General features: G+C 41.3%; 1 protein-coding gene across 2 annotated transcripts in view; it reads left to right on the top strand.

Annotated features, from left to right (window-relative positions):
* Positions 1 to 16,137, top strand: part of sh3tc2 (SH3 domain and tetratricopeptide repeats 2) — a 30,053-nt gene extending 13,916 nt beyond the window's left edge. The window contains exons 1-22 of one of the 2 annotated variants that reach the window (XM_030738938.1): positions 2,606 to 3,087; positions 4,414 to 4,512; positions 5,325 to 5,456; positions 6,017 to 6,144; positions 6,324 to 6,429; positions 6,506 to 6,649; positions 7,613 to 7,811; positions 7,893 to 7,966; positions 8,193 to 8,388; positions 8,640 to 8,776; positions 8,977 to 9,027; positions 9,130 to 9,431; positions 9,622 to 9,816; positions 10,028 to 10,888; positions 11,016 to 11,236; positions 11,346 to 11,512; positions 11,834 to 12,011; positions 12,134 to 12,284; positions 12,535 to 12,657; positions 12,820 to 12,970; positions 13,071 to 13,267; positions 13,601 to 16,137. In XM_030738938.1, coding sequence (XP_030594798.1) covers positions 2,967 to 3,087; positions 4,414 to 4,512; positions 5,325 to 5,456; positions 6,017 to 6,144; positions 6,324 to 6,429; positions 6,506 to 6,649; positions 7,613 to 7,811; positions 7,893 to 7,966; positions 8,193 to 8,388; positions 8,640 to 8,776; positions 8,977 to 9,027; positions 9,130 to 9,431; positions 9,622 to 9,816; positions 10,028 to 10,888; positions 11,016 to 11,236; positions 11,346 to 11,512; positions 11,834 to 12,011; positions 12,134 to 12,284; positions 12,535 to 12,657; positions 12,820 to 12,970; positions 13,071 to 13,267; positions 13,601 to 14,494 — 4,827 coding nt within the window. In that variant the 5' untranslated portion in view covers positions 2,606 to 2,966 and the 3' untranslated portion in view covers positions 14,495 to 16,137. Of the gene's footprint in view, positions 1 to 2,605; positions 3,088 to 4,413; positions 4,513 to 5,324; positions 5,457 to 6,016; positions 6,145 to 6,323; positions 6,430 to 6,505; positions 6,650 to 7,612; positions 7,812 to 7,892; positions 7,967 to 8,192; positions 8,389 to 8,639; positions 8,777 to 8,976; positions 9,028 to 9,129; positions 9,432 to 9,621; positions 9,817 to 10,027; positions 10,889 to 11,015; positions 11,237 to 11,345; positions 11,513 to 11,833; positions 12,012 to 12,133; positions 12,285 to 12,534; positions 12,658 to 12,819; positions 12,971 to 13,070; positions 13,268 to 13,600 lie in introns of those variants that run through there. The other variant, XM_030738939.1, reaches the window with a different exon arrangement.
* The last annotated feature ends 534 nt before the right edge of the window (positions 16,138 to 16,671 follow it).

The following is a 16,671-nucleotide window of genomic DNA, read 5'->3' as shown; positions in this document are numbered from 1 at the left end:
ATTATTGGTTTTCTTTTTTCAATACCGTAATACACTGTAATACAGAGAGGTGGATAACATCTCAAAGCGGCTCAACATAGGAGGGAGGAGGGAGGGGGAGGTTTTTTAGTGGAACTAGAAAAACAGAAAACTTTTTTAAAAAACAGATGATTTCACTAATTTACTTTTATTTTACTTTTTAAAAATTTAATTTTTAGTTTAGTTTTATTTACTTTGTAATTTTATTTTTAAATTTAAAATTTTATTTTTTAATTTTCTATTTAATTTTTTAATTTTCAATTTTATTTTTTAATTTTCAATTTTATGGAAAAGGGGTGTGGGGTTCTTATCTTACAAAAACAGATGTGTCCAGCAAGCTAAAGAGGTTCGGTGACCGTTATTTTTCTGTATCTTACCTAAAGCAAACAGAGGTGTTACCGTGAAAAGAGAGGCCCTGAATAGGGGGCATAGGTGTGGCCCCCACTGAAGTCTAAATTATTGGTTTTCTTTTTTCAATACCGTAATACACTGTAATACAGAGAGGTGGATAAGATCTCAAAGAGGCTCAACATAGGGGGGAGGAGGGAGGAGGGAGGGGAGATTTTTAGTGTCTATTTTCTGTTACAGGTCAGTGGAACTAGAAAACAGAAACTTTTTAAAAAAAAAACAGATGATTTCACTAATTTACTTTTATTTTACTTTTTAAAAATTTAATTTTAGTTTACTTTTTAAATTTTATTTTTTAATTTACAATTTTATTTTTAAATTTACAATTTTATTTTTTTAATTTACAATTTCATTTGCTTTCATTTTTTTTCATTTACTTTTATTTTTTCAATTGTATTTTTTACATTTTAGTTTTTACATTTTATTTTAATTTACAATTTCATTTTTAATTTTCAATTTTATTTTTTAATTTTCAGTTTTATTTTTTTATTTTCAAATTTTATTTTTTAATTTTCAATTTTATTTGCTTTCATTTTTTTGTTTTTCATTTACTTTTTAGTTTTTGTCATTTACTTTTATTTTTTTTGCTTATATATTTTCATTTGCTTTTCTTCTTTTTCTTTATTTTATTTGCTTTTATTTTCAATTATATTTTTTAATTTACAATTTCATTTTTTAATTTTTCTTTTTCCTCAGAAGAATTAAACACAAAACCCTAACTGAGGAGGAGGAGGAGGAGCAGGAGGAGGAGCAGGGGGAGGAGCAGGAGGAGGAGCAGGACAGAGAGAGGCGGGGGCAGAGAGGAAGGGAGGAGGGGGCGAAAGTTCAGGCTTGCCGACCTTTCTGTCTGACTTATTTTATGATCACTTTCGTGGTGGCACACAGAGGTCTCAGTAGGCTCACTAACGGTGTCCTGGTGCTATCTTCTTTGCAAAAATCGGGTAACACGAATCTTGATTTCATTACTTTTTTTAGACGGAATTAAACATATACAAATAAAATTAAGTAAAGATTTCCAATGTGGTCCACAGCAAAATGTTTCAGTCATAGCTGAATGAAAAATGAAAAGAAAAAAAAACAAACTATACATGCTGTAATGTCTCACACAAATGAAATGACAAGTCCTGTGCCTTTTTATTTATTTATGTTTACAAAATAAAAAGAAAATACCCAATTAAAATAAATATATAAATATATATATATATATAAATATATATATATATTTATGTATACTTTCACCCACCTCCCCTATAGTGACACATAAGCACCAACCCTGACATTCATTTCCATATACCCCTTACATAATATTATCAATTTTTATAATCTACATTCAATTAAAAATATGACGTCATCTATATGAAAATTGCTTATCTTATCTATGCTATAGATCTTTATCTATTACTGATAAGATCTTGACATGCATTTGACAGAAGGTGGTACCTTATACCTCCTATTGGAACTGTGAATGGTTGTCCTGTCTCATTGTGTAAGCAGTGATGAACAGCCCAACATAGGCTCCAGTGTGCACCCCTCTGACCCTCAGATGGATAAGTGGTTAAAAAGTGTGTGTGTGTGTGTGTGTGTGTGTGTGTGTGAGAGAGAGAGAGAGAGAGAAATTACTGCTTACCATTTGGCTGCTGTATTTCTTGAACACTGTCATTTGTAACAGCTTCTGTCTGTACTCTATATGTTGAAGAGAAAATCATTACTGTTTAAAGAATGTCACTCTGAATGGAGCCATTGTTATGTTATTGGCTGTTTCCTTCTCTGGGTCACCTAAGGTCAGTTATTCCAAATTCCCCCTCCCTTTGATGCGTTTAATTATCGGGGGGGGTGTCTCGTAATTGAGAACAGTGACGTCCTCCATGAGATTCTCACCACGCCATCTCCATTTTCAACATCCATCCTTTTTTCTCAGTGACCTCACAGTGTAGAAAGTGGCTCTCCTGCGGTGCTCTTGTCATATCAGTTATCTATCTGATGGTGGAAAGCTGAGTTGGGTTAAACTCTGTGTTGGAGATAAACTGATCTTCAATCTGTGCCACCAGCCAACTCTTACTCCCACTTAGCTCTGACCTTGCAGCCTGTCCCTCTGTGGCATCGCCTTACTGTGTATCAGCAATACGTTATCCCAGCAACACACATACACACACACATTGCCTCTGTGACACACATTCTGTGCATATTTTCACTGACACACACAACACATAGGAAGGCTATCACTGAGGCCTGCCTCCCCCTACACACTCATACCAATTGCAGAGAGTGCTTTGTGCATTCACTGACTGGCTGAAGAGAGAGAGAGACTGGTGGGAGGGGGAAGATGGAGACAGCAAGACACAGAAATATTAGAGAAAGAGAAGCAGACGGATAGAGAAGAAGAAGTAAGAACTGGGGGACATTAGAGACACATCCTAACTGGTGGAAAGATAGTGAGCAGGGCAGGAAGGAGAATACAGAAATAGAAAGGGAGCCGGGGGTTGTCCAGTAGAGAGGAAGCGAGCGAGTTGTTGTTAAAGAGGCTGAGGGGAACTGATGGGATGGCATTGATCTCTGGGAGCTGCCGACTCCTGGGCCAGATGGCGTCTTGTTGCTGCAGACCTCTCCTCAACTCCTCCTGTTGCGGACCGCTCATCAAACTCTGCCTCTCCTCATTCACAGGTCGGTCCCAGTCCGTTCTCTGTGCTCTGCTGTCATGAGCGACTGCTACATTCATATAGGCAGGAGCAATAATCAGTATACAACATGGGTAACACACTTAGCCAAGAAGGTAAAAAAAAAATAAATAAAGGGGCATGGTGTGTTTCTGCACTGTGGCAGCATGACTTTGCTTGTTTGACTCAAGCAGTCCCATTGGTGCTAACTGTCCTCTGTGTTGTAGAATGGAAAGAATAGGCTTTTGTCCTCTTAGGCGTAATGTCATGTTGCATATTGCGTTACTAAATTGCGTGCTCCCATTGTCTTGTGAATGTTCTGCATCAAGATAATAATGTTCTGTTGTGGTTTTGCACTCACAAAGCATGTTTTTAAAAATAAAAGTGGAATTCTAATCCATATTATTACTGTTTGGGTTTTTTAGTATATGTTCCCCTTTTTTAAAATTTATTTAAATTATGTGTGATGCTGCGACCACAGTGACATGAAAGTGTGCTCTGAGGAGTCAGGGGCAGGGCAGCTGTGTGTGTGTGTGTGTGTGTGTGTGTGTGTGTGTGTGTGTGTGTGTGTGTGTGTGTGTGTGTGTGTGTGTGTGTGTGTGTGTGTGTAAGTCTGGAGGTTTTAATGATGTCAGCGCAGCTGTGTGCCCGTGCTCGGCCTGTGTGTGTTTAACATCAGTGTATCCCCTTAACAACTCCTCAAACTAACCAAAAGCTGAAATATGCATCAGTCTTCCTAAGTGATGTCAGCGCTCTCCCTACCCAGAAACACGTTGGCTTTAAAAAAGAAACAAAGACAGAAGAAGCTCTTCCTCTCATGTCTATAAGGTAAAGCTACACCCAGGAGGATCTTGACTTAAAGACTAGAAGTATATTAAAGAGCAAAAAGCAAATATTAAATTAATCTCATATCTTTTTAAAATTTGCAAACCCTCATTAATAAACCCGGATATGAATTAAATAACTTCCTGGATACTTTGCTGGTTACTTTTTTAACACTTCCTGCCAGGTAATAGTCTACTCTTCAAAAGGGTGATTTAATGAGGATGACACTGAGCTCTGGGGTACTGATTTGTCTTATTATATATTTTTTTAAAGACAGGCTATTTGATTTTCAGTCTTTATGCTTAGTGGCTGCTGGCTGTAGCTTTGTATTTACCAGTAGATGCAGGAGCGGCGGACTCAAGAAAGTATATATGCATGTCTCCCCAGATTTCTGGACTATTCCTGGTATGATTTTTGAAAGTATACAGAACCATTGAAGTATCTGATGCTTGGGATCATACAGACGAATGAATTTGTTTTTTCATGTTCCTTGCTTTTCTTTTTCCAGACATCTCTCCTGCCGAGCTGGATGCTCTATGGAGGGAACCGCCATATACTCTTGGTGGAGCTAATGAACACTTCTCAGGAAATGACATCATGACTCAAGGTGTGGTAGCTACAGCCAGATGTTTCTGATCTCTCAATCAGTTTGAAATCATAATATTATAAAGTATCCTATTAGTCTGGAGTACAAATAACTCATTAGGGGGCATGTGAGAAGGAGCAGTGCTCCCACAGAGGAAGTGTTTGGGATATCCTCCCTGCACAATAGAACATACCAGGAAAAGCCCATATTAACTTTACTGAAAAAAGAAAAAATATCTTCAGCTATTATAGTACATACGTCCATCTGGCTACAGGCTTTGAAACTATTAAGATCCTGTTTATTGAAATGGCTGGAAATGTGCTAGAGTAATTGCTGATAGGTTCACAGCTGTACTCTGCTATAGTATGAAGGTAAACCAGTTTAAACTGAGCATTAAATGAAATACTCATACTTCCATGTTCTTTCTAGTGTAAAGAGCATCCAGTTTTGGTGGATTATTGTGGAGTTTTGGTTGATATATCAGAAAGAACATCTGGAAACTACTCTTCTAATTCATATGTTCAGCCTGTCTAAATACAGACTACCGTGATTACTGTCTTGTGTCATCTGCTAACATTTTCAGTTTAATCTCCATGCCAGTCTGGGACATGCATTATGATAGCAATCTACTCTAAAAGTCCTTGTTTTGATAAAATAGTTTCCCCATACAACATCCATGTCTCGATTACGCTGTGATCTGATATGCTGTTTTGGAAACACTGGCTTAACTGACAGTATATTGAGTTTCCTATCTTATTTTCTGCTTTTTGACCTAAGCACACAATCTAAACTTGATCCAGGAACAGTTTTCCTGACTTTGTTCCTTCTTTCAGGTGCAGGTGAAGAGGAGGATGGTGCAGTAGTGGAATCAGGTGAAGGTGGGGTGGAGCCTGACAGCTACTGGAAGAAGAAGGAGGCCTTCCTTAGAGGAAGCACTGTGTCACTGGGAGACAAATTCTCCTCAGGTACATTTCATGGCTTGTTTTGTCTTACTGCTGGAAATGTATAAGCTTGTCTAAACTAATTTCATACACAGGAGCATTTCCCATGCATATTATATTTATGCATATTGATGAATAACATTCCCCGTCTACTAATGTTTTACTCAGTCAGCATTTTAACTTCATCTATCATGTTCCCTCAGGTTCTTCCTCTCAAATGGATTTAAATGGCCACACTGAGTGTCCAGTAAGAGGCCTAATAGCTTTGCTATTCCTCCAAGGAATCACATTGTGCTCACAAAGCATCTCCCTGAAATATAAGCTCTTCATAGAAAATATTTTGTGAATATTTAGTTAGTAAAGTCTCAGTTTTATGTTTTACGTTTGCTCATTAATTGCAAACAGAAATATTCAAAATGGTGCAAGAAGTGAAACAAAATGATTTAAAGTACCCTTTTTATTCTCTTACTGCTTACAGAATTGATTTAGCCAGGCTAATTCTTTGTATTCCATCGTATTTCACTACAGTAAGTGATCTAAATTCAGTGTTGATAATCAAAGCGTGTGTTTTGTCTCATCCCTAGAAATTGTGCTGCTGTTCACTGGGCGAAGGCGCTCCAGCGCAGATCCTGACCGGGCCCTACAGGAGGCGCTACGCACACGACTCCGAGTGGTAGAGAGCAACAGCCAGGATGTCATACAGCTCTTTAAAGTGAGACCCAGCATATACTTTCCTACACTTCTAAACATGCTGATGTAATAATGGAAAAAAATAATGTGCGTTACAATATGAGTCTAAATTATGCAATGTGATCTACTGTACATGCATTGTGCACTTTATAAAGATGGCTTAATGTTCTTTTACTGTAACATGAGACGTTGTTTCTGCAGGACTTGTCTGCACGTCTGGTCTCTGTCCACGCTGAGAAGGACAGCTTTGTTCTCACATTCAAAACTGTGGAGGAAATCTGGAAGTTTTCAACTTACCTAGCATTAGGTAGGACTAATAAGGATCCTTTTAGATGATATTTGAGCATCTGTATAGCAGTAGTATTTCATGTGCTCTTTCTCAGGCTATGTGGCTCGTTGCCTGGAGAACTTCCTATGTGATCCGTCATTCTGGCTGGACCCAGAGCTGCTCAGTGACTTGCAGATCAGTGTGACAGTGGATGAGGAGCATCTAGCCACCCTGTACCTGGGACTCTTACTCCAGGAAGGTCAGTTGTGTTGTAACCATAATTATAAGGGATGCTTATCCATACTGTCAACACAGCAGTGATAACAGGTGGAGAGAATTTATAAATAGAAATGAGATCCTGTCTGTGAATCAGCGATCCAAAGTCTGTACTTTAGACTCTAAAACTTCTGCTTATATTTCAAAATGTTAAATGTTAAACTATTGACTTATAATGAGATTTTTTTTTTAAAGAAAAACCTTAAAGATATTTTAAGGAGTCATTGTCAGAGGACTCTTGAATCCAGGCATTTAATTAGAGTGTGATAACGGAGTACACTGTCATTTGATCCCATTATTTTTAATCCATTTCTTGGTGACCCCAATTAAGTCTTAATGAACAGACAGCCACACATAACTTAAGCAAAACTTTAGACTAGAATCACCTCACATGTAGTGGAGGAACTTTTGTGCTTTGTGAAAACTAATTTATAAACTATGATAGACTTTTAATCAAGTCAATATTATAATCCCAATTTTATTTATATAAAAGTTATAGAGTTACTGCTAAACCAGACTCCAAAATTTGATTTGAGATTTGAATGTATTAGACCTGAAGCGCAACTACTGCACGACTTTCCTCCACGAATGTGTATTGATTCCCTCCTGCACGGGCTGCACAGACATCCCTGCGTTCTTGTGAACATATCCTTCAGGCAAAAAGCTTCACAGGAATGTATAATAGGACTGCAGTGCTGGCAAATAGTGGTGAAAATTACATTAAGTTAATGGGCGAGGTTATAAAGCATCCATCATTTTCCGGTGACTGAATGAGGGCGCAGCAACTCCAGCAGTTTTGCTGATTTTTAACTTAAGTGGAGCAACTTTTACCAACGTTGTAAGCAATGCTGTGTCTGGATTTAAATGTGGCTTTTTATACTGTGTGTGGGGAGGTGGGGGGGTGGCAGAAGCTGATTTTCTCTACTAAAAATCTGTCTCTTTCCAGGATCCTTCTTTGCTAAGGCACTATTTGCAAGACTCAAGAACGATGAGGATGAGGAGCAGCTGTCATTCCAAAAGAATGACCTGCTGGTGGTGAGGGACACGGGGCAGGATGACATGTGGGAGGGCACCTTGCTTGCTACAGGAAACCACGGCATGGTGCCAGTCAATGCCATGCAGCCCTTGCCATACCCGTTCTATCAGTGAGTTAATGCCTGTTCCTCAAATTAACCACTTCACCTCGGAGTACAGTGTTGTTAAATTATACTTCCTGTTTGTGTCAGGTGGTTCCTGAAGAAGTACCCAGTCCATGCTGGATGCTCAAAAACAGAAAAGGAACCATTTGAACATCCTATCGGTAAAGCTTTGCTTTCATATACAACACACTGTACCCACATGCTCCCCCACTGATTTGACAAAAATAAGCTGGGATTCAGTGCCTATTAAATCGCTTTAGCTGGTAGTGACTGCTTTTGAAGAAATCTGCATAACTGAAACATTATACCCTCATATTCTTAATCAGTGTGCTTACATACTGACTCTAAAACTCTCATCTGTTTTGCCCTTCTCATTAAATGCCTCAGTGACTGGCTCCTGTGTGGCAGTAGCTGACTACAGTCCAGTGGGACCAGATGAGCTCCAGCTCAGCCAAGGTGACACTGTGGAGATCCAAGGTCTGCTGCTCCGAGGCCTGGATGTTTTCATAGGAAGACACCCTTCGACGGGACGCAGTGGCTTCGTTCACAGAGCTCACGTGAAGCCTCTCAACACTACACCCCTGTAAGAAAATCTTATTTTTTTTTTTTTTTTTTTAATCCGTTCAGCGGCTTAAACTAACTAGTCTCATTGTAATGTGTGACATTTCTACTTAAAATCATTTTGTCATGATCCCATCTACATTCCTTACATCGTGTTTACAGTCGTCTGCTAATCTTTTACGAAATCCTATTTAGAGGATTGCTGTCTGGACGGGGCAGATCAGGTGATGAGGCCTGGATAATCATAATGCTGCCTTTGTTTCCCTTACACAGAGATGGACAATTGGTCTTTCTGACCGAGGAGGAGAAGGCCAGCCTGACTCAGGTTAACCCTTGCAGCTCTGAGCCAAGTGACAGCAGCCTACTGGAAAGGCTTTTCTCAACTGACATCAGCTCTGTGTACAGGCTAGGTAAAGGAATGACTGGGCTCACTTTTAGTCAGTTAGGGGGGAAAGGGAGGGTTTGCGCCATCGAGCCATAACTGAAATATAGGTCATGTTTGTTTCCTAAATGGTGGCGCTATTTGTAATTCATTCTGGGAAAAATGGTTTCCATCTGTCCTCCCATCTGGAAAATCAATGCTAAATTGATTTACCTTCTGTGTTTCCAGATAGACTGGATGAGACCGACTTTATGTACATAAGGAATCGGCCAAAACATGGTAATGACTTGACTTTTTTTTGGAGAAAATCAGCCATTTATGAGGCTGATGCCTTTGAGCAGCTTGAAAAAAGGTTTATTGTTATATCTGTCTTCCTTTCAGATCTCAAGGACCTCGCAAGCGCTCGTCAAAGCATCATGTCAGAGAGAAGTGGAGTCACATCCACACACCAGTCGTCCCCTCGCCAATCTCTCTCTCGCTCTCCACATCTGTCCCTCTCTCACTCTCACAATCTGCTGCCACGGGAGGGAGAGCGCCTATCCTTCACTCTGGATGACACATTCAGAGAAATGGACGAGTTTCAGGAAGATCCACCTCTCTTCTTGGAAGAGAACAGCTGGGATGGGGAGGAGTCTGAGAGCAGTGACCCTACACTGACTCTACTCAACAAAGAACACTTCCAGGTCAACAGATCTGTTTTCATTCACGTATTTATTACAGGGCGAAGCACCACACTGTGCTAAAGTCTTTCTTTCTTTTCTGTCCATGTTGAGCTTCCCATGTCTGACTTTCATTAGGACATTTACCCTCACATTAACTCTGTTAATGCCTTGCATAACTCTCTATTTTTTTTTTGTTTGTTTTTTCTCCCAGGATGCCTTCTTGCACCTGTATGACCTGCAGTATTCCTTCCTGTGGGTGACCTTTAGTGGTAAGACTGAGGATGAGCTGTCAGGACACCTCGAGAGTGTCAGAGAGTGTGCCAAGAGAATGGGCATGCACTGGGCACATCGGCGCGCATGCTTTCTCCTGGGGAGACTATGTGCCAGGAAGCTAAAGCTATCACAGGCATGTTTATTTATGTATTTGTTTAATTTACCCTTAGTGTCCTTTGTAGGCTCTTTGATTATATATTTAAGTTCTTTCTAAAGAGAGACTTAAAGGCAAGTCAGCCTGTAACAAGACACCACACTGTACATCACATTACCATTCATATAATGTTGTAGTAATAAAAAGAAATTCAGTTGACTGTGTTATTGCTCCGATGATTTCTCCTCAGGCGCGTGTGTACTACGAGGAGGCTCTGAGCGTTTGTGTGGACAGTTTCTCTGACGTTCCGCTCCTCATTGCTCTCTTCACAAACCTCACTGCCATTTATCTGAAGCAACGCATGACTGATAAACTGCCCCAGACGCTGGAGAAGGCCAGCGCCCTGCTCCTCTGTCTTCCCTGTCATTCCTTCACATCCACGGATGAAGTTGAACTGCTCAAGCTGCTCCTGAGGAGGTCGGTGGTAATGGTGGACAAGCACCTGGAAGCTCGTGTCTGCTACCTCATCTCAAGCCTCTTCCTGCTTCTCAGGAAGACTGATGACGCTCTTCCTTTTGTCGAGCGACTCCAGTTTCTTTCGCTGACTCTCTCTGCCGCCGACGGGCCACCGATAGCTCCTTTGGACCTCAGCTGGCTCTTGAGCTGGCTCTATCACTGTAAATACATGCCTTACTTAGCACTTGCCTCGCTGAGCCTTGATTCAAGACAAGACCATTCCCTCCACGATGCTTTCCAGAGGATTGAGTTGTTTATCAGGAACTCTGTTCGTTTGAACCCCTGCTGGAAGGAAGGAACCTCACTGCTCCCTGCTCAGATCGTAGTTTACCTGCAGCAGACTCTGGCCATAGCTGAGCAGGGGGGTGATGTGAAAACCCAGAGAGACCTGTGTTTGGGCTTGGCCTCAGTTTACCAGCAGTATGGTGCTCTTGATAAAGCGGTGCACTGTGCTCAACAAGCCGTGGAGACAGGAGGCCATATCAATGAGGAGGAAGGATTTGAGGCATCTGTGTTGCTTGGGTGGCTGCTGGTGTTGACAGGCCAGGCTGAGAAGGCCCACAGTCTTCTACAACCACTGCTTACATCACTACAGGTACAGTAACCAGTGATGAACTGTGGGGAATGACATGCATGCAGTGGATAACTTCTGTATAAGCATTCTTATTCTTTTTTTCAAATTGAATGTCATGGGTAATTTGTGACTCTGCATCTTTCTGCAGGGAACAGACAGTCCCACTCAGCGTGGTGTGATCCATAACCTATTGGCTTTGTGTCTGAGGCGTCAGGGTCGCATCCCAGAGGCAGGCTGGCATTTCCACTCTGCCTTAGAAATCTCCAGAGAAAATGGAAATCAAAGGAATCAGGCCCTGGCTCTGGCCAACCTGGGCTGTCTGGCACTGGATGTGGGGGCATCTTTGATTGCAGAAGGCTTCCTAGTCAGGTCAGATCTTTTGACATTTTCTGAAAAATTTGCCACAGTTAAGTTCTGACAGAAAACCTAGAGTCTACAAGGGTATTTATTTTATTACCTTATTCTCTGATTATATTAGATCCCTGTGCCTTTTTTGGGAGCTCCGGGAAAGCCCGACAGATGAGGAGCATGTACAAACCTACCTATGGCTGGGGCGGAGCTACAAAGACAGGGGGCGGAGTCAAGACATCAGGGCATGTTATGAAATTGGGTTATTAATTGGACTACATGCCAAAAACTTGCACAGTAAGTACAAATTTAACCAATAAATACATTCACATGTAACTTGATGCAATAAGAGCTGCATTGAAATTGGCTAGTTAGGCAATACCTTCAAGCATGCATTTAGGCCCACATATTTGTGGGCACTAACTAATAAGCTCATGTAAATAGAGGACTCTATTAAAATTAAAGCAGGTAGTCTTCCCTTTAAGCCCCCCTTATCATGTAGCTGTAAGTAGAACATGTCATGGTACAGGGCTAAAAAAAGAGTCTAAATATTGGCCAGTATGTTCAATATGCTGTCCAGTATGATCAACTGGTTATGTTGAGCTGTATTTTTCATAGGTCAGATGGTGGTGGCCAAGGTGCTGAGCCGGCTCTATGCTGACATGCTGCTTTATGGTCAGAGTATCGTCTACTATGAGCACTGTGTGTCAGTATCCAGAGCGCTGAAGGACAAGAGACTGGAGGGAGAATATCTGGAAAAGCTCAGTAGCCTCTACCTCTCCCTCAACGATGAGAGGTGCATATTTGCATCTCGTCACTCACTCAGATTCTCTGTCTCTATTGTAACACCTGTGTCTATATATATAATATATAATATATGTATGTTTTTTTTTTTTTATGATGCACTCTGTGGTGTAGGTCGTCTCGCAAATCTCTTGACTACACCAAGCAGAGCCTGAGAATTTCTATTGATTTGGGAAAGAGAGAGGAAGAGTCGGAGACCTGGCTACAGGTTGGACGCATCTATTACCTCGTCTATGAGGATGAGCTGGCTGATATGTATTTACAGGTGAGGAGAAATGTGAGTGTAGAGTGGGTATAGGACTGGGGGGAACTTTTCTTCCCAGTCAGTGCCCTTTGTTGTTTCATAAAACTGGCATTCAGGGAATGTCGGTACTCCACATCCCTGAGCAGCAGGCAGTTCCCTTAAAGACTGTGAAACTTTTCTCTCAGCAAGTATAAAATAAAATGATCATTTTTAGTTAACACTGATTAATACTGGTGTTTTTTTTGTGTGTGTGTGTTTGTTTGTTTTATAGGCAGCAGTAAAGACAGCCCTAAAGATGAATGATCCTCACTTTGCTATGAGCATCTATGAGGAGGCAGGAGATGTTTACTTTAAAGGTCACAGGAACCGGATGGCTTCACTGCCTTTCTACAGGGTAAGAGAATAAACTGATACTTGATGTATTCAGCTGGTCCATCATAACCATTAGACTGTATTTTCCATGACAAATTGTAGAAAGTTTGGATTCCAGTGAATGCTTATTTATTTATTAATGGGGGCCACTGATCTCAGTAAAATGATTCATATCTGGGTTCAGGATGGTAGTCTGCCATTTGCACGGAGCATCAATGATGTCCACTCGGAATTCCGATTGTTAAGTAAACTCACAGACCTGCTGATGAATGAAAGAGAGCAGGAGGAGGCTCTGCAGTATGCAACACTGGCTGTCCAGATTGCCAGCAAAACAGGTACAAAGTTAAGCGGTGCCTGAGCCTCATGTCTATAATATCCCTACAGCGTGTACTCTGGAAGATACAATTTACGTATTTTTTTATTATTTTGCTCTAGGAGTACAAGTGAATGAGAGGAGCGCCTACCATCGGCTAGCTACAGTTTATTACAGCCTGGAGCAGTACGAGATGGCAGAAAACTACTATCTCAAGTCGTTGTCACTGTGTCCGCCTGTCCTACAGCACCCTGGGGAGACTCGCTACTACACCAAGGTCTACTGCAGACTGGGAGACCTCACTCTACACAAACTCAAGGTACAAGGGACACCGTTACAGTGTTGCATTGGCAAAGACAGAGCACATTCCTAAAAGTATCCTCTGGTGAAAGCCACCGCACCTCCCCTTATTTTCTCTGTCATCTTTCTGAAGTCAAAGTTCTAAGAAAGAAATGGAAAAAATGCCCCAAAAAAGAAAACAATAAAAGTGCTTGTCTTTCTATTGGTCAAAATGACCCATTCATGTTTTAGTTATCAGTAGAGCAACAGTAATATTGCCTTTATGTTCATCTGGATGCTATCTGACCTTCACATGTGAAGATTGTGTGTTTGATTCTGATGAGACCCGCTCTGACCTCTGCGCTCTCTACAGGATGCTTTTGATGCAGTGGGCTACTTCCAGCTGGCTCTGGCAGCAGCACTTGAGGACCAAGCTAACCCCGAGGCTCTCTATGTGGTGTACATGAAGCTGGCCGAGATCCATGGCAACCACATGCCCGATGCTCAGCTGTGCCAAGTTTACAGAGACAGCGCTCAGAGTCTGAAGAGAGTTTTGGCTGGAGTAGAAGGCACTGCTGTTGGACAGGAAAACAAAGATGATGCAGATAGAGAAGCTGCCCAAAAACAGGAAAGGAACTTGGATGCTGATATGGGATATGCGAAGTGTTTGGTTAAGACAAACTCAGTTTTTGATTCTATACCTGAAGGTGTCGTGAATGAAGATGACTCGACTCCAAGAACTCGTAGGATGCTTGTGAAATCAGATGACAGATGCACAGACACTAATCTTAAATTAGATGCTAATGGGAAAACTCACCATTACTATCTTCCTGACTCAGTGGATGTGTCTGGCTCTGAGACAGATACCATCGCCAGTCAGTCATATAGTGACAGTGTTTTGACTGAGTCCTTTGATACAGCTAAGGAGGACATATCAGACTCCAGCAGCTCTACTGACACTTTACAAGCTTACCTAAAGCCCCTTGAACACAACATTCCCAGTCAAATACCTGTTAATCACACAAGTGACATCACAGGACACACGCAGACCAAAGACGATGATTCTTATACTCAGGATGACGATAACACCCTCACTAATGAGACTCGCGGATCTCCGGTTCAAACGGAGGCTGGTACTGACCAGAAAGAGCGTGTTGTTATAAACACTGATGAATCTGTAAGCCAGGACAAAGATTTCAACCACGCAAAGAGAAATGGATCTGAGACTGGTGACGCACACGGTGAAAGCACAGACAGCGACACATAGTTTTTCTCCCCGTGGCACTTTATGGATCTCACTGACTTTTCCTTCGTCTGGTCGTGTGTCTCTTGGCAAGAAAACTGATTGCGACATTCCAGCCGCAGGGCACAAAACCAAATGTTGATATTGTAAATGTGAGACATTTTGCTTATTTGGAGCATGTACATTTTTGTGCAATGTAAAATGGGGTTATTACAGTGCACTGTGCTTATAAAATGTATGTTTTGTACATTTTTTTTTTATATCTCTGGTAGATATGACACAAACATAAAAGGTGTTATTTTGTTTGACTGTTGATTTTATGTGGTTGTCCATTCAAATAAGGGAGGAATATGTGACCCTGACATGCAGAGTAATGCGTGGTTCAATAAGAAACCGCAACATATATAAAACACAAATACATTTACAAGAAAACAGCACATTTTTATATTTTTTTAATAGCTACTGCTCTAATGTTTGCCAGTATTGATGATTCTTTGTGGTTGCCGTAGGTGTGGATTTCTGGGGGACCACAGAGGACTCCAAAAAAAATCATTCAAAAACACAGATACGTGTGGCATGTTGCACATGTGCAGAAAGTTTTGACTATAAGCAGAACTATGTCTGAGCTTTTAAAATCTAGGGTTATATAGATTCATCTACGAGCAGGTGACATGTGCACATTTCAGCAACTTACTTCCCCAAATGGAAGCCAACAGCCAGCCAATAGCAGAAATCTGTTACAGGTTCTCACATCTGAAACCAGGCAAACAGAAGAGGAAATGATATGAGCACATGTATTTGAAAGGGGTCCAGAATGCTCAGGAGCTTCCCTTCAGTGTGTATGTAGAGGTGTGTGTGTGTGTCTATACACAAACACACACAGATCAAGCGTAACATTATGACCAACTGCCTGACCTGACCTGTCAAGGCATGGACTCCACTAGACCCCTGAAGGTGTGCTGTGGTATCTGGCACCAAGATGTTAATAACAGATTCTATAAGTCATGTAAGTTGCGAAGTGGGGCCTCCATGGATCGGACTTGTCCATCCCACAGATGCTCAGCTGGATTGAAATCTAGAGGCCTTGTCAGCACCTCAAACTGAGCCATTTTTGCTTTGTGGCAGGGTGCGTTTCCATGAAAGGGTGTACACGATCCGCAGCAATGCTCATGTGCCCATTGTTGGCGCTTTCAGCGGGTGACAGGTCAGCATGAGTGCCCTGACTGCATTAACTCTTTTGGCAATTTGAGCTACAGCAGCTCATCTGTTGGATTGGACCACACGGGCCAGCCTTCGCTCCCCACCTGCATCAGTGAGCCTTGGCTGCCTGTGACCCTGTCTCTGGTTCAACACTGTTCCTTCCTTCAAATCCTTACGCTTGCCTATTTTTCCTGCTTCTAACACATCAACTTTAAGGACAAAGTGTTTACTTGCTCCCTAATACATCCCACTCACTAACGGGTGCCACAGTGAAGAGATTATCAGTGTCATTCACTTCACCAGTCAGTGCTCATAATGTTATGCTTGATCGGCGTGTCTGGTTTTTTTTTTTGGTTTTTTTTATTGTTTCTTTGTTTATTAATTTTGTGTTCTTAATTAAACGTATGTCTATTCTGTATATTTGTATAATGGAAAATCCAAAAGTCGCAATGAAAGAGAAAACAGGAGAAAATGGTCCATTTGTTTACAATGATATTCTTCATTGGATTCATAAATTTTTGGTGCTCAAGTAAGTTTTTTTTGACAACCAGGGAGTGCTTTGGGGTGGCAAAGAGGCCCTTCACAGCAGCACAGTTAAGCAGTTAACACCCAGAGTCTGTGGGATGAATAAAAGTCCTGAGCAGGCCACTTTCATTTTGATTTGGAATGATGGCAGGAGGAATAGATCTAGGTGCTTATATTCAAAGGTGCTTCAGGAGGACTTTAGTCAGAAAGACTACTCAACAGGCCAGTGTTTCATTCAAAGCTGTGGTTTAAAGAAAGTTTCCATTTAAATCTGTGGGATCAGTAAACAGGAGCACAAACTCCATATTGCATTAGTGACGTAAAAGGAAAACCAGAAGAGCAAATCTTCATCAGATGACTGAGAATGTCAGTCAAGAGCAAGAATAATCATTGAACATAAGGAGAAAAAGCAGATGGGTACTGTAGTCAGGTTGCGGTGCATAAAGCCATCATAACAAAGATGAATTCACATTTGG

Source organism: Archocentrus centrarchus, chromosome 10, assembly GCF_007364275.1.
Source record: "Archocentrus centrarchus isolate MPI-CPG fArcCen1 chromosome 10, fArcCen1, whole genome shotgun sequence".
In the NCBI taxonomy this organism is placed as follows: domain Eukaryota; kingdom Metazoa; phylum Chordata; class Actinopteri; order Cichliformes; family Cichlidae; genus Archocentrus; species Archocentrus centrarchus.
Note: the sequence above shows the minus strand (reverse complement) of the source record. Positions and strands in the feature narration are given on the sequence as shown.